Source organism: Poecilia reticulata, chromosome 16, assembly GCF_904066995.2.
Source record: "Poecilia reticulata chromosome 16, P_reticulata-male-v2, whole genome shotgun sequence".
Lineage (NCBI taxonomy): Eukaryota > Metazoa > Chordata > Actinopteri > Cyprinodontiformes > Poeciliidae > Poecilia > Poecilia reticulata.
The window spans coordinates 18883019-18902594 of NC_088845.1; the positions used below are offsets into that span (position 1 = coordinate 18883019).

The 19576-nt window shown below is 39.9% G+C and overlaps 1 protein-coding gene across 1 annotated transcript; it reads left to right on the plus strand.

The window, feature by feature from the left end:
- The first annotated feature begins 1173 nt into the window (after positions 1–1173).
- On the plus strand, positions 1174–19574 carry tax1bp1b (Tax1 (human T-cell leukemia virus type I) binding protein 1b). Its single transcript, XM_008432494.2, has 18 exons — positions 1174–1323; positions 4957–5150; positions 9182–9284; positions 10649–10839; positions 10939–11097; positions 11968–12116; positions 12232–12322; positions 14106–14291; positions 14447–14698; positions 14860–15030; positions 15144–15216; positions 15438–15556; positions 15656–15781; positions 16297–16383; positions 16828–17026; positions 17111–17259; positions 18202–18287; positions 18531–19574. Exons 2-18 carry the CDS (start codon positions 4974–4976, stop codon positions 18727–18729), a joined length of 2517 nt encoding a protein of 838 aa, XP_008430716.1. The 5' UTR covers positions 1174–1323; positions 4957–4973; the 3' UTR covers positions 18730–19574.
- The last annotated feature ends 2 nt before the right edge of the window (positions 19575–19576 follow it).

The following is a 19576-nucleotide window of genomic DNA, read 5'->3' on the forward strand; positions in this document are numbered from 1 at the left end:
AGTTTACAGACTGAGGTACAATCATTTGTGTAAGGAGAGAAGAGGGGTGGTGAGATAACAGTCTTGGCGGCTTTGGTTCTGCTTAACCCGCTTGAACTTTTTCTCCTGTTGTCACATCACAAACACAAATTTTGATGTATTTTTTGGGGAATCTAGCGTGATATACCAACACAGAGCAAGGTGGGAGGAATTTGATTACATTTATTAAAAATTATAGATATTTTACAAATACATCTCTGAAAAGAGTGGTGTGTATCATTATTAGACCTTCCCCTTCTCACCATTCACTTTCCATTTCATTTTTGTGTGAAAACCCTGTGAAAATAAAGGGGAATATATCACATGCATACTGAACTGTAATTCTTTGCTAATTTGGTTTTAACAAGCTTTAATGATCTGTTATATTTGTAAGCAATTTCTGCATAGATGCAGGTGAGAATTGTATATTGATAAATTCTTAAGCAAAAAATGTAACTCCTAAGTTGAAATAAATAAATAAATAAATAAATAAAATAAAGGCTGACAATCTTCATTACAGATTACACAGCTCTTCTATCCATCCATCCATCCATCCATCCATCCATCCATCCATCCATCCATCTTCTGTATACCTTTGTCTGGTGTCAGGAGGGGTGCAGGTGCCTATCTCCAGCGAACGTTTCGGCGAGAGGCAGGGTACACCCTGGACAGGTCGCCAGTCTGTTACAGACAGTTCTTCTATTCAAGAATAATTTTTTTGAGGCAACTGTGCCTTTGTATTTAAATATAGGTGTTGTGAAAGACCTTCTCTTTGACTCAAAATGCTTGGCTTTTGAAAGGTAGGAAAGCCCCTAAATTTTGGATAATCTCTTGTTGATTGTCTGTAACAAGAAAAAACGGCTTTAAAATCGGCTGAGATATAAATACACACACATGCACACACAAAAAGAACAAAAACAGCAACAAAAAACAAACATGACAACTTAAAGAAGGAATGGAATAAGAAATCAGCTATGTTGCGCCAGTTTCCTAAGACCAATTTGAACAATAAAAGTTCTTAGAAATTCATAAAATGACATATTTTGGGGAAGTATTAATATTCAGTTCAAATGGCAAATGTCATGTAGTGTATAACAATGCTTAAACAGTGTGTTTTGATGTAAGAAAACAGTTAAATAATGTGTAGGTCGGTCGGGTGTGTAACACGTTTTATCGCAGACGCTTTGCGGAAGTGACGTTATGTTATTATTATTCCAGGAAAAGGACACGGGAAAGCCCTGAACTGCGTCAACTGCGTTTCTATTATACATTTGGATGTTGGCTGATGTTTAACATGTCCACAAGGTATGTTTGATGTGTATTTTATGAATAGAATAAGGGTACGACTGTTAACCGTGTGAGCTTTTCGAACTGCGTTTCGAAAGTAGCTTGGTACCACTAAAGTTGCTAACTGTTTACATTAGCTATAACCTTGTATTCAACTGATAGCTGTGCTCTTTTTTTCTTGAAGTGTCTGCTTTTTATATGTCAAGGACGATATGTAACACAACGCGGAGAATATTTAACACATTACGTAACTGTTTTGCTGAGATGTTAAAGACTACGTGCCTTTGGATGAATGGTTAGTGTCTCAAAGTATGTCGCTAAGGCCAACTGGCTGCTAGCTAGCTGCATTGCTAAGCTAGCCAGATATGATTACTGTTTTCTGTAGGCCTTGTCCGAAACTTGCTTACAAACGGGTAATTTAATGCGTATTTTCTCTAACATTTAGTTTTATTGTAAGGCTATTTATTATGTGGTTACTCTGAATGATAGTTATGATCTGTTTTTGACAATTCTCCGTCCCAGGCCAAACTACGTCGAAAAAAATACCGAGGCCCAAATGGAAACTCCCCCTAATATAGAGCCTTCGTTATCGATACTCATGTGTTCATTTTATGGTGGAGTTTAAAATCGGTGAATTCAATGTACGTTTAAATGTGTTTTTATGTTGGTGATACAACGTCAATCTGTAACTCTGCCTATCGAGTACAATGAAATATATAGGAAAACTAGATTTAAACAAGTGTAGATACATTTCTTGATTCCTGAATGAGGTCAGATGACAAAGACCATCTCTTAAATATAAGTTGTGCCACAGGGATACAAGCCAGGTTCAACTGCAAAGACGAAAAAAAACAAAAAACTTTATTTGTAGATTGAAAGACATGTTTGCCATTTTTATTGTATTTTTTAATGATAAGGAAAATCGAGTGGCTTAGGCTCCTGTAATTTATGTAATTGTAAGTCCAGAATATCCCATGTAAAACCTTTTCAAATGTTTTCAAAGTTTACATAACTATTTTTTTACCATTTAAAGTAACATAATGAATCATTCCCACAGACGGAATTTTATGAATCTCACATTGGAATTTATAAACTAATCAAATAAAATAAGGATTTAGAATGCCAAACATATTCAATTCTCTCATGTTTGCTGTGGGATACTCTTAACGTTTGTAGATTATATCGCAATGCAGTTGTGATGATTTAAAGATGAGCGGTTTATTTTTCTAATTTAATGAAGTACTTATAAATTTGATGCATGTTTTAAGAAAATAACCACAAGTGATGTTAATGTGATATGGAAATTTTTTTCTGCTTTATAGCTAAATTAGTATTAAGTACAGCTGCACATTATGTTGCACATTATGTCCACAACAGGTGTATTCCTTTGGTTCCTCATTTGCTAAAACCCATGAAGACTAAGAGGGTTTACTATCAATTTCATTACTGCCAATAACGGCACTAGGATTGTAATTAAATATTGATTCTGAAATTGTGCACTGCTAGTTTGAAGTAGGGGTGCACCAATTACAATTTTCTGGCCGATCACGATTACTAATCTTTAAAAAGCCTTACCTGGCGATTCTGAATTTGTGCATTACTAATTGTTTTTTTTGTGTGTCTGAAATGTTGCAAATATAGCAAGAAAGTCGCTCAGTTGGCAACAGTGGGGTGACTATCGCTAATTGCAAACTTAAAACTAGGGGTGCACGTCATGTCAACCAGCAGACATGACGTGTTGGGCGGGTCTGTCGGTCAAACCTCTGTTACAGCAGAGCAAAAGAAGACAGTCATTGATTTTTAGACCTTTGCTGAGGTAGATAAGATCGGCTTCACATGTAAGTATCAGCCGATCAACGATCTTCCAAATTAAGGAAATCGGGGGCAATTTATCAGCTGGTTGATTTCTCGCTGCACTCCTGGTTTTACGTATGTTATCTAACAAATTAACATTCATTATAAAATGGGAAACATTTCATTATCGAGTCCTAAATTAATTGATCTAGAAATGTGCAGATAAAGTAACTTATTTAGTTTGAAATCATAAAGTGGCGTCGGTATGAAATTGGTGCCTCCAACCCAGGCCCAATGCAAATAACTCATACAATGGGAACAAAAATGTCTAACCAGTCAAACTGTGATTAGCAGATCATCCAATTCTTTTGCAGAATGTTAATTATTGCTGTCTTGCTTTGGCTTTTAAGGTTTATAAATACTGCATAACTGAACAAAAACTGCATATGCTCCTGAAACACATGCACTCTTCACCGAATATATATGGTTACATGCATATTGCCCCATCCAAACTATGGTTTGAAAGCAAGTTGAGTATTCTTCAGGCAGTTTTGAAGGTATTTTCTTGCAGTAATTAGTGTCATCTTAGCAAAAAAAAACTCAAGACATGTAAATTACTAAAGGCCTTTTTTGTTATGACATTTGGGGATTGCTTAAACAGAGGTATGCATGTCATTAAAATCCCAACCCTGCTGGTTTCTTTCTTTTTGGAATCCTTTAAAGTTATTCAGACAAGAAGTTGTGATATCCAGTTACTTCAAAGAAATTAGGGACCTTTAAAATTGATCAGCTACCATATAGATTTTTATTGGACCAGTGGACTCAACAACACTTTTTCACATTCTATTCTATCAGAATAGAAGTCAGTGTATAGAAAAAGCTCTTTGTGTTAATTGTACTTTTCCTCAGGAGCATCAACTAACATTTGGCTTTTCACAGGAGGAAAAGCCAAATGTTAGGTGATGTTTCTGCTTCTTATATGGACTGTAAAAGCCTTTCATTTACATAGAATCTGAATGCATTAAGCACAAACAGCAGCTGGCTTTAGCTAGGAAATTGGGGCTGAGATAGGAGTGCTTTTAACCATGCGGAACGAATGGCGAACATTGGAGGAGCAAATAAAAAACAATTGAAGGGACTTGTACTTTTCAGTTTTAAACCCAATGACATTTAATGGTCATCAATTTAATTTGGTAGAAAATTTTATTTTCTGAGAATAATGAACTAGCACCAATTTTTGTGTATCTCTAAGGGTTATTAAAAGCAAACAATGCATCTCAATTCCCATTTTTTTTAAAAATCTGTAGCTTTACATGTATCGTCTCAGATATGTTTGCCTGAGTAAACTGTCTGAATTTTACTCAGGTTGTGATGTTAAATATAAGTCAGTTATTACATGAGTTGTGCTAGTAGTTACTCTATAGCAGCTGTTTGGCTATATTTAGCTTATAAACCTGATAGAAAGAAACAGCTGTGTCCAGCGAGTCATCAGCTATTGGCTGATTATTGGGATCTTTTAATGCTGCAAGGGTTAGTTCAAAGTAAACTATGGTTAATCGCTTTGCTGAGTTATTAAAAGCATACATCTTTTTAAGATAAAATGTTTGTGTTTTATTAAACCTTTAATGACCTTAAATGTAATGAAATCTAAATTCCTCATTTATATCGTTTTTGTTTGTTGCATGATAGTGTCCAACCAATTTCCTTAAACCACTAGCGCCTCACACTTTTATTCAGTTTTATTCTGTTTCAGTTTGCTTTTTTTTTTTTTTACTGCTCCTGGTCACAGTAAACACCAACACTGGGGTATGTTTTTCCTTTGGCTAATCCTTTTTTTTTATGTACTTTCCTGTGCAGCCACTGCTGAATGACATATGGCTTTGTTCCTGGATGGGACCTTATTGAGCAGAAACATGGACACATCAAATTTTGCCCACGTCATCTTCCAGAATGTGGGGAAGAGTTACCTGCCCCATGCTGCGCTCGATTGTCACTATACCCTGACGCAGTTCATCAAACCACATCCAAAGGACTGGGTTGGCATATTTAAGGTGAGGGAGCATCGTCACTGCTTTATGAAAGCATTAAAACTGACTATAAGATGCAAATAAACATTATTGTTGTAGAGGTTTTCTTTGCTGAAGGGTATTCTAGTGTATCGTAAATCTGGAACTTGCTGACATCTTGGGTATCTAATTACATCTGAAGGCCAATGCGCACTCCACAAGAACGGAGAAAGTCACACTTGTATTCCAGGCTGCAAGAATAAAGTTCTTGCTGGCATTCATTTCATACTTCACAAGAGTTAATGTGCAGAACATCCCGGAAGTCTTCATAGTACTGAAACACAACATCACTTGTATTACATATTTCTCAGACAGCCAAAAACAACAACAAAAAAAACCATTTTGCATATTTTTCTCAAACCAATGCTGCAAGAATCACATAGTTTTGTTCTTGCAACCGTGGGAGGGAGAATAAAGTCTGTCTTTGGAGACAATGTTTTACCCTTTAGAGTATGACTTAATTTTGCACTGCGGAAAGGGAGGGATTTCTGATTTACCTAAAACAGAAACAAAGTATTAAGCCAGGCCTTACAAAACTAAAATATTGCAAGTGTAGCCATTCACATGTACTTCAAAGATGAGCTTGGTTAGAGGGAGTGAAGCATCTTGGCCCTCACAACAAACTTAAGTGTCCCACATGGATCTCGTTATAGGAACACATTAAATCCAGTACAGTGGCAGTAATTTATCTTGGTTTTGTCTGAAGTTTAGTGATTGTCTTCTCAACTAACTTACTTTTTATCTACCAGGGATGAGATGAAAGTTTAGAGAACTTGACAACAAGTTAAAAAACACAAACTAACAGCTCTGTTTAGTTTGCTTCCTGCTGAACTTCTCTTCCTGTTTGAAGTGTTTGTCTTTGAAAGGAACTCGAGTAATAAACCAAGTTGATTTATCTTTTCATGTATGTATGCCTTTTTAAATGGTTTGTCACAGCAGACATCAAAGTACAAATAAAGAGTCACCAATGGTAGCTAACACATTTAGGTCTTCTGGAACATTAGTTGAAATCATTGACGCATACAAGCGCTCCTTCTTAAGATGCTACTTTCTACTAATTTCCAGATATTAGCTCAGTGTGCTGTCATTGTGTTCTTTCACATCTCAAGATAGCATTTGAGGATTAGCAGCCTGACAGAAGTGTTGTTGATGTACTTTCCGCTTTACAAATGCATGTTCGTTTGGCACTGGAACCACTTCTGCTGCCAGGTCAGATGTGAATTCTTGCCATATTTTCCATTTGATAATCAGAAATACTTTTACTAATCCCAAAGGGGAAGTTACTCGACATTGCAACACCAGACACCTGATGTGAACTTAGTCATGTAAGACGGTAAGAAAAATATAAAAAAAAAAAAAAAAAGATTATCTTTAAAGTAACCTGTTGGTGTAAATGAGTTTTGTCATAGGCTGAACATGTGTAGGTTCACTGTGATATCCGGAATGATTTCCTATGTTGCCCTTTGTTACATGGTGGCAGTCTGTGTCTGTTGCTAAACAAGCTCCTAAAAGTGTTCAGCAAATAATAGAGAGGATGTGAGGACGAGCTTAATGTCGTTCCAAGTTTGGACAACGTTCTCCTCCTCTCCAACACCACGTCCAGAGAGTTTAGTTCGTCCCCTGTGACGTGGCTGGCCTTCCTGTGGATGTTCTTACCCCTCAGGCTGCATCAGCTGACAACAGCGAACACGACGATGGCGCTGGCCACCACAGACTCACACAGTGTCCATAGCGTCTTCCGGCAGATGTTAAAGGACATTGAGTCTTCTTAGAAACAACAGAGGCCCTTCTGGATTTAGATTTTTTTTTTACCAGTCTACTTTATTGTCCAAGTACACTCCCAAGTACTTGTACTCCTCCACCCTGTCTACTGTGACCCTTTGAATGTCAACAGGGGTCATTCTCAAGTGCACAAACAGTTCTTTAGATTTTGCATCTGCTCTGGCTTGAAAGTCTTGTCCTAGAAGGACTTTAGCTGGCCTTCTATTTCTCCATGCTTGAAAGGTCGGACATTGGAAATTATCTTATTTTGTGCATTTACCTATTTTGCATACTTAAAGATATGTCTTTGTTCAAAGTAGTGAGAAAAAGGATGGAAACTCTTTTTTTTTGTCAAATCATTTTACAAAAGTCATGTAGGCTTTTGTGCTCAGCCAAATACAAAGATCAGGAAAACAAGGATAATGTTAGGTTGACTCTGTTTCAATCTAGGTTCAAAGTTTGATCTTAAAGCGAGTAGCTGCTCTGAATGCTGAGTGCAGGTTTGTAAACCTTTTAAGTCCTGTGATTGATGTGTGATGAGTCGTTTGGTGGCGGAATCATTCATTGGAGTCCAAAGAGCTTTCAGCAGCAAGTTGGGCTCTGTTGTTTTTGTTGAAAATTCATTCAAAGTTGATTTCTTAGTGTTTTGTCACTGTCATCTAGACCAGTCTTTGATTGTATTTTACAGTTTTTTAGCTTGTTTCTCTGACATAATATAGGATTATAATAGATGGAGGATTAAAAAAAAATCTGTGTAATATGCCTTCCTGCATTTTAACAAGAAATACAGTTTTTGTACAATTTTAAAAGTTTACTAAATAGATAAAAAAAAATACCTGAATATATTATTAGTGGTGAGTAAATGACCTACTGGCTCTTGTCAGCCTGTAGACAAACAAAGACTTTGACTCTTGACTCTGTGAACATTAACCACACTGCAACTTGCTGGCGGTTCTGTGGTTCATAAAGGATTCTTGTTGAGGAAAGGCGTCAGAGAAAGCAAACTCAGCTTTATAATTAAACTGTCTCTAAGGACGACCTCTTTGTGTGATTCATTAAAAGCTCACTCCTGGCTCTACGCAGCCTTACTGGCGCATTGACAATGTTTCACCTCCTGCAGCATTATCCTCTCAGGTTTAATGCAAAAAGGGCTTAAAGCAAAAAGTCATCTTTAATACAAAGCTTGTTCTCTTCACTGAATTTTACCCCTCAGTCACTAATTTAAACATGTTTAAGATAGCTCAACGCCGTGTCTCTGTTTTTGCTTATTTATATTCTAACCAGAATGCTTTAAGTTCCTCTCAGTTTTCCCCAAACACCACCTCTGCTGCTCTAATGAGTGGACCGGTTAGAGCTAGCCCCCTCAGTAATGACACTCACTAACAAGGCACATGTTTTAATTGCTTCCTGTTCTTAACTGCTGGAGGCTGGAGCTGCACAGGCAACAATTGGGGTTTCTCTTTTTTTTTTTTTTTTTTTGGGAACTCCAGAACCCTTCTATCCGTGACTCACATGAACACACAACACTGTAGCTGCGGGCTGTTTGTACACAGCTGAGAAGATAAACTGGTCAGTCAAGGAAAAGAAAGTTAAAACCCGAAATCTGCTGTTATGTCAGCTTGCATGAATTATACATTTTGGCAAAGTTTGCATCAGCTGACCGACTTTGGTTTTGTGACAAAGGCTGGTGTCGCAGTCTGGTTTCACTGGATTTGTTGCGGATGCATGTGTGCACGCCTAAAAGCAGCCCTCTCAACGTGACACTGATTCAGTTTGACACTTTTATGGCACCAGTCTTGAAGTCGTGGATGTATTTTCTGCACTCCCGCCAGCTCCCCCCCCCACCTCAGCAGACATCAGTTAACAAGACATAAAATACATATAATTACATTTTGGTTTTCATTTTCAAGTTGCCTATGTATAAAATTTTCACCTATTTCCCTCTTCCTGTTAACAGTGAGTTGTTGCTGCAGTTCCGCACTCGGGCTTTTTCACGATGAGCATCCTGAAGCCTCCGGGAGGCGGTTGCGTTATGGTAGCCTTGGCCAAATTGCAATTGTAGACATGTTCCTAGCTCCCATGGCAACACAGATTTAAAAACCCCTTCATTACTTCAATATACCAGCTTGAGATAATTTGGAAGTGCTTGTAGATTCATGTAAAAAAAATCTCCCCTGTTGGTTCCCCATTGTTATTATAATGCACTGATGTGGTCAGAGCGTCTGGTTAAACGGATTCCCCTCGATGTGTCACAGGTTGGTTGGAGCACAGCGAGGGATTATTACACATTCTTGTGGTCGCCTCTCCCCGAGAACTACGTGGAAGGCACAGCAGTCAACAGAACCGTGATCTTTCAGGGTAAGGTCGTGCTGTAAGCTTTCTGTAATTCTGACACATTTTAATGAGGGTATATGGAGGAGCTGTTCGGAGGATTGTAGGGGTTCAGGACTTGAACCATTAAGTGAAATTCCAGTCTATCTCTACAGATCTACAGATGTAGAAAAAAATGTTACACACCTGGCTGGCAGAGTTGACTAAGTCATATTAGTCGTTCCTTATTGTAGAAAAATCTCGCACTGATTAGCTTTAGGTGATGCTTCAAATTGTGTACATTTATGATATAGCAAACACCAATTTCTTCTGTTAAAAGTCATAATTTTTCATAAAATAACTGGTGGATCAAATATTATTTAAAAAAAAAAGTTTTTTGAATATATGTAGCTGAATCGTTGATTTTTCTGTACTTAATGAGTTGATCAGGGTCTCTAGGTATTAATAAACTCCTGTTATCTTGGAGTATATATGTGAAGTAACATGGTACATTTTTAAACTACTGGGCTGAAAAATATGGGGATAAAAATCTTCAAAGCTTTCAAGTCCTCCTTTACTGCCCCACCAACACAAACTTTAAATCAGAGAATTGGCCAACTATTATCGGGACTAGCCGACTTTGTAGGTTGTTTGTGCAACCAGCCAGCGTCAGAATTGACAGCGTAAAACAAGAAATATCTGACAAGAACATTAGGAAGGTTACCTGTATAATTTAAGCTATTATTGTTTAGGAAAGAACAGATTGGGGAGACCTCCTTAGATGTTCCTGGAGGTGTTGACTTTGCCACTCCACACCTGCTTGTCGTCCTGCGGTTGGGTAGGGTGGAGACTCCGTGGGGCTCAGGGCTGTTCCTGGTCCAAACACCCTGGGAACTTTGTTGGCATTTTGCCTCTTTATTTGGCATCGCACTCAGAGGAACCAGATTCTGGAATGATCTAGATCTGGTTTAGAGAAAAATGTTATGAAACATTTCAGGAGAAGACAAAATGAAGTGCCGTCTTGCTGTCAGAATGTGGGTAGAGCAAAGCACAGACAGCATAGGCATCAAAGAAGGAAAAAATAAAGGTGAATTTTCTAATTTTGTGTAAAATTATGCTATTTCAATAATAATAAAAAAGATGACATTTTTAACACTCTTGGCTTCTTTGCCAAGGGTGCCAGCACATTTTTTCCTCTTATGGTAAAACAACCTTTCAGATATGAGGTAGAATAAATATAACTACACAAGCTCAATTGGGATTTTAGATTCAAAGTAACATCTTTAAATCTAAACATCTTAAGCATTTCTATTCTAAGTGGCTAAGTATAGCAAATTCCTACCTGCTTTTACTTTACTAAATCTACTTTCCTTTGCATCCTTCTTTAATCACTGTATGCATTACTTCCCTAGGTTACTATGTCCCCAATGACGATGGGGAGTTCTACCAGTTTTGCTACGTGACCCACAAAGGGGAGATCCGGGGGGCTAGCACGCCTTTCCAGTTTCGCGCAAACAGCCCTTCCGAGGATGAGCTGTTGACTGTCGAAGACGAATGCAATTCCGACATCCTGGTCGTCACCACCAAGGCCGGCTTGCTTGAGGTGCAGGATCACGTGAAACGTCTCGTTTAAACTGCGCAAACTTTTAACCTGGTTGCTGTAAAAGCGACAACATTTTCACCATTTTTCTTGTTCGAGCAGCAAAAAGTGGAAGAAGCTCAGAGAGAGAAAGAGGAGCTGCTGAAAAGCATGGCCCTCATCCAGCAGGAGAAGGAGCAGCTTGACGCAGAGAAGGACAGCCTGCAGAAGGAGTTTGAGCAAGAAAAGGAGACCTGTGCCCAGCTGAGAAGAGAGATCCAAGTACGTTTATTCTGGTTAGGCTGCCAGCTCCGTGCAGAATGGGAATTTTTAATTCTCCCATCTATTTAATGAAACCAAATCCTCACTTTTAGCTTTGATCTGCACTGGGAGTTTGCTTTAAAGTAATTATAGATTCTAAAATACATCATTTATAAGACCATTCTTCTTGTTTTAACCTTTTTTTTTATTTTTTATTTATGGCCAAACAGTCTGCTAGCACCCCCTAGTGAAGCAGCCCAAACATGCAGAGTAACTCGAACCAGCAATACACTAAAGTAGTAAATCACACTCTGACAAATAGAAATGCCTGCATTATCAAGGTTGTCATTCCGCTTTTTATAGCGTAACATTAAGTCTTAAGAGCATTGTCAGTAATAATCTGGTGCGCCGCTGTGTGTCATAAATCTACTGGGTTTTAAAGGTTTTACAGATGTAAATATGATTACAGATTTTGTGGTTGTTAATTTTATTGCTTTACTTTTATATGAAATTTTTATGTGGTGTGAATATAAAGATCCCGAAACTCTTCTCATAAGCAAATTGTAAAAAATTTATTTTGCTTTTTTTTTTTTAAATTCATCTTCAGAGTTCAAAACATACTCTACGTGGAGCTGTGACTTTCTTTCTGATTTAGACTTCGACGACAGTAAATTTTAATGCCGTACATGCATTTTTCCAAACCTTTTGAGACAAAGCCAGACGTGGAAAGGACTCTTGTTATTTCAGATTTGAATCTGTTTAGACCCTCCATCTCTTGGCACAAAACCCAGCGTAGTTTTTATTAGTACGATTTCAATTAGCCATCGTGTAAATCAGCAAGCTCAAGTGTCCAACCTCCTTTTTTTTTTTATTTGGTGGTTTGTTTCCCAGGAGGTGCTGCACTCGTCTCAGGCCCTTCAGGAGGAGAAGGAGGAGGTCAAGAGGCGGCTGGAGGAGGCCACGGCCAGGATCGTACAGCTGGAAGAGGACCTGATCGGAGTCACACAGAAGGGACTTCAAAAGGAAACCGAGCTGGACAGGTGAAGTTGTTAAAGATGAATTCAGATTTTTGGAATGGATACACCCCAAAATTTGCCGTTATGCACCAATATGAACTAATTTCTTTAATATCTTTTTTTTTTTTTTTTTATCTAGTCTTAAAGATCGACTGAAGAAAGTCGCTCTAGAGAAAGAGGCTCTTGAATCTCACGTAAAGAATGAGAGAGATGAGAAGGAACTCTACAAGGTGATGTTTAATTATTTTAAAAGTTGAACTTTAGAGATGACAATATCAAAAAGTATGTAAAATGAGCTTAAGTAACTTTGCAGTCAGATATATCTGTCACCCGTCTAGTATGTTAAAAAACAACAACAACAAAAAAAACAACGTGGTGACAGCTTTACCTTCTAAATCATTTGCTGTGTAATTTGAGACACGCCAGACTTGGAGGCATCCTTCGTTAACTCTCTTTTTTTTTTTTCTTCCCCCCCCCCCCCCCCCAATTCTTTCCTGTTTTTCCACTTTGTGCTCTTTGAATAATTTTGTGTAGTGGAACATATGAGTCTAAACGGGGCATGCCTTATTCTGTCTCCCGGTCCGTCTGGTGTTTGTGCGTCCTGTGTTGTGGTGGGTGCTCCACAGGAAGTGGGAGGGCCACATACTGTAGTGTCGCCACAGAAATGGAGCTCAAAACCCCCATATCTAATTTAGCTTGCACCATCACACAGAGGATGTTGCCGAAGGACAATTTTAAAAACCTATCTTAATCTCCGTTTCTTTTTAATGAGGTCACACAACATTTGATTTATTAGCAGGGGTTTGACGCAGTCATGAAAAACCCGAATAGGTCTAACCAGAAGAAAGGAGAGCGTGGAAGAAGTCTTTGAGTGTCCAAGATTTAATCTTAAGCCTTGAATTTCTGGGGGAAAAAAAAAAAAAAAAGAAATAAAAGACTTTTCACTCCGATTTTAGTTAATGTTAGTAACTAGCAGAACACAGATAAATGGGCACTTATTGAAAAATAAAAAAACAGACCAATTCAGCATTTTTCTTTTTTAGTTCTTTTTTGGGAAAGGTCTCTGGATGATCTTAAATCATGCCAAGCAAATCACAAACTGTACCGTTAAAGAATCTTAACTTGGAGTAGGATTATCCAGTCGAGATTTTACGAGACGGTGTCTAAAATTAGATTATAATCCACGTTAATTAATTTCAGTAATTCAAACTGTTATTTATTCCAGCAGTTTTTTTTATGCTAATTTTGACAATTAGGGTGTTTGGCTTTTGAAACTCAAAGTTTAAGTTTCTCATAAAATTACAGTATTGCCTAAGAGCAATAAAAACATTAATTCCAGCAAAGACATTTTCCATTTTGACCTGCACAACAACGGGGCGCAGTGAAGCAGATGCTCACTTGCAGTCTCGCGTGTGGATTCAAACCGCACCAGGATTCACTGCAACCGGACCGAGACCGGGGTTTTTAGGCGGCTCGGATTTCGGACGCATTCCCACCTCCACATACGAACCGGGCGTTCTAGGCCGACTGACTAGAGTTCGATTGAACAGGGCCGCTGTGAAAGCACCCGGAGAGTCCTTCAAGCAAGCGTCTTTATGAGATGTTTAGTGGAAAGAAAATGTGGTAGAAAAACGTGTGCTAGCAGCTGTGACAACCACAGCGTAGAGAGAATGGGGAAGCGAAGCGAATTCATGAGTTTGAAAAAAGATTCGCAAGGTGTGAATCAGAAGCCTAGTTATAGGCTTTGAGTTGTTTGGTAATTTGTTGAACTCGCAGGTAATAAAACCCAACCGGTTAAAGCTTTTGTTCTGACTATTAGAAAAGCTGCACAAAAATTGCAGAAATTTCAACCTGGAAAAGAATGAAAGCATGAAATTTTGAAATGTAAAATTTTTGTGTTTTTTATAAATGAGGCAAAAGGTTAAAAAGTTATAAAAACTCCAACTGCTTATATTTGTTGTGTGTGTGTGTGTGTTTTCTGTTTCTTTATATTTCTCATTGTGCTCGCATCAGATTCACCTGAAAAACCGGGAGCTGGAAAACACTAAGCTGAGCGCGGAGCTGCAGATGCTAAAGTCCGTGGATGTAAACAAGGAAAACACCATTGCCCAGTTCAAAGAGGAGGTGGGACGTCTGCAGGCATGTCTCACAGAGAAGGAAAAACAGTACAAAGAAATCCTGGCCAAAGTTTCTCCTTTGGTACGAATTACTACACTTTTTTCTTTTTTAGCAAGTTTTAAATTTGCATCAATAGTAGAAGATTGTGTCTTTTAATGTTTAACTACTACATAGTGACTTTAAGACCTCTGCTAGATATAAAAGTCTAATGTGACAATAACATGTGGTTGTAACAGGGTGACATGAAGGCCCTGAAGGAGCAGCTGCGGCAGAAAGAGGATCAGCTCCAGGCCAACCAGCAGCAGTCCTCCCTGCTGGCCGCCGAACTGAGGGATGCCTCGGGCGCCCGAGATCGCACCATGTCTGAGCTCTACCACATGAAGCTCGAGGCAGACGCCCTGCGCCAGGCCAAGGCCGAAGCTCAGGCCCAATGTGTCCACCTGGAACTCGTAGTCGAACAGATGAAGGCAGACGCCAAAAAGGAGGCGGTGAGGATGAATGCAGGACTTCATTTCAATTATTTTAGACGATGACTTGAGCCAATCAGGCTTTTCCTGACCAGTTTGGACTCCTACCCTGCTTTCATGCATTTTAATGGTACTCCTCTTCTTCTTCTTTTTCTTCTCCCGTTTTTGTAAAACAAACACAGGCCAAATCGGAGGAGGAAGCGAGCACAGACCCGGCTGTTGTAGCAGAGCTGCAGAGAGAGGTGGAGGACCTGAAGCTGCGGCTGCTCATGGCGGCAGAGCACTACAAGGAGAAGTACAAGGAATGCCAGCGACTGCAAAAACAAGTCCTCAAACTGTCTGAACAGCAGGGGGTAGGTTCCAGCAGACGCCAGCCACCGAGCTTTATCCATAAACCGAACTCACATTAGATGTTGCGTTACGCTCTGCCTTCTCTTTTAACATTCATTTGTGTCGCTGTTCGTAGGAAGTGAAGAAAAGCACAGCACAAGAGGCCGCCGCAATCCCTGCATCAGGGAGTCCAGACACATCGGTGCCGGGTATTTATGTCCAGTTCTGTCTGGTTGTATGGAAGAATTAGATGGTTTTATCATAGAAACTCTGAATGTCTTAGAAAAGGCCACAGTAGTTTACTGTCTTGGTTTATATCCTTTGATTTTTCTGCCCCAAGGCCCCTTTCAGTCATAAAAGTAGTCATTTTATCTTAAACCGTGACAAATGAGGTGATCTACATCTTTTGGTCGTGTTCTCATCTCTACAGGCAGCCCAGGTTCTGCTGACCCCATGTTAGAGGCCATCATCCAAGAGAAGCTCAAAGGCATCAGCAGAGAAGCTTCAGACAGAAACGACAAATACAGGAAATGCAAGCAGATGCTGATGGTAAGTGACACGTCGGCTTTCTGCGCAAAACATGCAGGACCTCCACTGGTCCTCTAATCCCGAGAGGACAAAGTGTGACGAGTGTCTGTCGCCTTTCAGGAGGAAAAGGAGCGCAGCAGCTTGTTTGCAGACGAGCTGGCCAAGACGGAGCTGAAATTAAAGGAGCAGCTGAAGACCAACGAGAGTCTAAAGTTGCAGCTGGCTGCCGCAGAGGACCGCTATAAGGTCAGGCTCCGAGCGCGGCGCTGGTGCCTTCAAAGCAAGTCCGGTCTTCAGACTCGACTGTTTTTATCGGCGTCCGTGGCTGGTCTTGCTCAAGGATCGAGACTTTGATGCTTTCTTCTCCCCCCCTGAACATAGTTGTTCTGACAGTGTTGTTTACGAGCCGGCCTATCTGTCAGACGGCATTTTACTGCTGTTTATGTCGGGCTCTGGAGACAAGCGAGGTTTGGCTCGGAGGAATCCTTTTTAGTCGCACTGCTAATGCTGTGCTTGGCTCGGGTCAGGCGGATATTTGCTTAGTGTCTCGGGAGAATCCAAGCAGGTTGTTTTGCTTTGAGGAGTATCGAACGTAAATCAGGCCGCGGCCAAAGGAAGCCGTTTATGCTTGTGATCAATTAATGTCACATGCCGAAGCCGGCCTGTATTTCAGCGAGACATTTTTCAGTCGGGAGCGCATTAAGTGTAAGAAAAGATGGCCTTTTCATTCCTTTTGGTTTTGTGTCCATTGTTTACCTCAGAGTCAAGTAGCCGAGAAGGGTCGGGAGCTGAAGGAGCTGAGGGACACGTTTGCACTCGTTGTGAAGGAGAAGGAAAAACTGGAGGGGGTTAGTAACAGCTTTCATTTTCTCTTTTATAGACTCCTGCCACTCCAAACCTTCCCTAAAATATACAATTTTCTCTCTGCCATTTCGTCTGGGTTTAAAATACCACTAATTGTAGAAGCAAATTAAATGTTGTCTGTTTCATTGCTTTGCTCCACAGTAAGGTCCCTGGCAGGCCTAATGCTGCTAATGCTGGTACAGTTCAAAGACTGTCAATTAGCTTGACCTCATTAATTACAAAACGGTTCTAATCATAAAAATAAATTGATTTTCTTTTCTTTAATAAAGCTGTTAACTAAGCTTTGCTTTGAAGAAGGAAAAAAAAAGGTCCCTTGCATCATATTCCCAAAACAGCTTAGTGGCTTCTGGGCAGAAAATAAAAATGACACATCACTATTGTTTTCTTGGTGCAAAATAGTTAAAATTCTGCTTTTGTTTTTCCCCTAGGAGCTCCAGAAGAGCAGCAGCAAGAAGGGCGATCAAGGGGCCAGTGAGAAAACCAGTTTGGAGAACGTCCAGACCAGTGTGCCTTTAATTCTGCAGTACCCCGTCCCTTACGCCCAGGACACCCCGACCCCACTGCTGGTCTCTCAGAGTCCAAGCAAGCTACACTTTGGGAACCCGTATTCCATCTCAGACTCAAAAGGTGAATAAAAAAAAAAAAAAGTATGCAGGGTTTATTTTTTAAAGTGGCTGAATTTATTTTTTAAAGTGGTTGAATTATGTCCAGATGAGACAGAGGAGGAGTTCTCAGATGATCAGCCTCTGAAGCTGCCCCCCGTAGGCCCACCCTCCTGGGACAGCAATGTGGTCTGCATCCAGCCCTCCCGCAACCTCAGCCGGCCGGAAGGACACGAAGAGGCAGAGGAAAACAACAATGTGAGCTCCTCGCCTGTTTTAGCCACGCGATAACGCTTTGTCAGGATTTACATGAAAAGCAGAGGTCCAAGTCCTCTGCATGGCACTTTAGGTCAAAAACCTAATTCGTATTTCATCCCAGTAGTTTCCTACCATACTTGAAAAAATGTATTTTGTGTCATCACAGCTACAAACCTCAATATGTGTTGTAGGATTCTATGGAATAAACCGAGCCAAAAATGACTGAGGAGGAAGGAAAGTGGTACAGTGTTGGTTTCTTTCCAGTTGTTGAAAGAAATCTAAGTGAAAGAGTCTCCACAAACTGATGGAGTTTGGTCAGATGAGACCAAAAGATAAAACATATTTGCCTACATGCAAGGCAAGCTTAATTGTGTAGCATATGTTAGCAAAGAGCTTTAGATGATGAAAACATAGCATTGTAGAAGCAGAATAAAGGAAATTAACGAAAAGTTGGAATATGGACTACAGTTAGCGACGTTCCGGTTATTATTGAGTTGAGGATAACTTAATAAAAGTCCAGATCTTAATTTGTCTGAGAATGTTTGGCAAAAGTTGAAAAACAACGTTCACAGCTGGTCTCTTGGCAGAACTCAGACTCTAAGTTTGGACCATTTTGCAAAGAGGAATTCACAAAAACTTGAGACATTCCTTAAGAAACTTGAAACAGCGATTTCGGGAAAAATAGATTCTACTGGCTAGACTGGACTGACTGAAAAGCATGGATCTTTTTTTTTTTTTTTTGTACTTCAGAAATGTGAACTGCTCGTAAAACTAACATCCTAACAAAATGCAGTAGTTTGTGGCTGCAACATGACGCAAAATTAACAAGTTGGCAACGTTGGAAGCGGCTCTAGTGTCCAGCAGTTATTTTGTAGCCATTTTATTTATTGCTGTTGATTGTCTCTTTTCACATTTATGTTGTTTGTTTTCCCCCCCTCCAAGGTTAACACCAACGCAGAGCCGCTAGGAACAGAAACGCGCAGCTCATTTGTGAATGACGGACAAACCCCCTTCTGCTTTGACTCCAGGTAACAAAAACCTTCTCCCGCTAAGCTTTAGTGTTAGCCAAGCCCTAGCCTCACTCGGCTTCTGTAACATAGCCGCCCTTTGTGTTACCGTTGTCGACGAGCGGGCCACCCACGCTGCATCAAACACACGTTCCTCATTAGCCGGCGCTCCTGTTTGTTGCTCGACTTCCATTAACACGAGCGCTCTCTTCCCCTCTGCTTCTTCCGCTGTCTTTTTATTCCCCTCCCCCCCACCGCGCACAGCATGGACATGAAACGCTGTCCGCTCTGCGAGGTCATCTTCCCGCCCAACTACGACCAGAGCAAGTTCGAGGAACACGTGGAGAGCCACTGGAAGATCTGCCCCATGTGCAGCGAGCAGTTCCCCCTGGACTGCGACCAGAAGGTGTTCGAGAACCACGTGCTCACTCACTTCGACGGGCACCCGCTCAACTTCGAATGAAGGAAACCGAAAACCAACGGAGTCTGCAGACCTTCTGCCATCCACTGAAAAAGAATCACTTTAAGCTCTCTTGTGCATGTAGTGGTGTTCGGCTCCTCTCTGTAGAGCTATCCTAACTTTTTGCTTTAACTTGGAGATCCACTCGGAGGTGACGTTTGGGGGAAAAAAAAGAAAAGAAAAAAAAAACAACGTTATTATTTAGCGTGTGTCACAGGGCTTTTAAATCAGTTGCGAATTAATATTTTTCTTTTGAATTACAGTTTTAAATGTTTCCCTTCTTTTAGGATTTGGAAAGAGAAGACTGTTTTACCCTATAATTCTTCTTACTGATTTCGAACGGACATGGGTTTTCTCAGATCTGTAACGCTGCGGGCTGTAACGAGTCAGGGAAAAAGAGACGTGTTTACCAAACTTACATTTAACACATGCGAACATATGCTTCACCCCCCCTCCCCCCCCTTCATCATCGCTGTACAGGTCATCGGTCAGCCGTCATAGAAAGCAGCCTCGGTGCACTATATTCAGTCAGGGAGAAATCTTAAGTAACTATACCCATACAAGAATATACAGTATATCATCAGATCATCTATTTTAGAAAAATTTAAGGCAATATTGTGACAGCCTTAATACTTTGTGTAATATGTAGATTTTATTTAGCTAGGTTTCCTTTTTTTTTGTTATTCTGATTCTCATATTTTCATAACAGCTAATCAGTGCATGCTCAGCTTTTGTTCATTTTCCTTCTTTCTCTTTTAAGCTATTAAGTTATTTCATTCATTAAGATGATTCATTAGTTTAGTGAGTTTCATGTATCTAAATAAACTAATAAAATTACTTTGAAATTGCA

Excerpts from the sequence above, each read along its gene's own strand:
- tax1bp1b (XM_008432494.2), top strand. The coding sequence starts at position 4,974 with ATGGCTTTGTTCCTGGATGGGACCTTATTGAGCAGAAACATGGACACA. Across the intron at positions 10,840-10,938 it reads CCAAGGCCGGCTTGCTTGAG|CAAAAAGTGGAAGAAGCTCA; the intron begins GTGCAGGATCAC and ends TTGTTCGAGCAG. Across the intron at positions 17,027-17,110 it reads TTCCATCTCAGACTCAAAAG|ATGAGACAGAGGAGGAGTTC; the intron begins GTGAATAAAAAA and ends AATTATGTCCAG.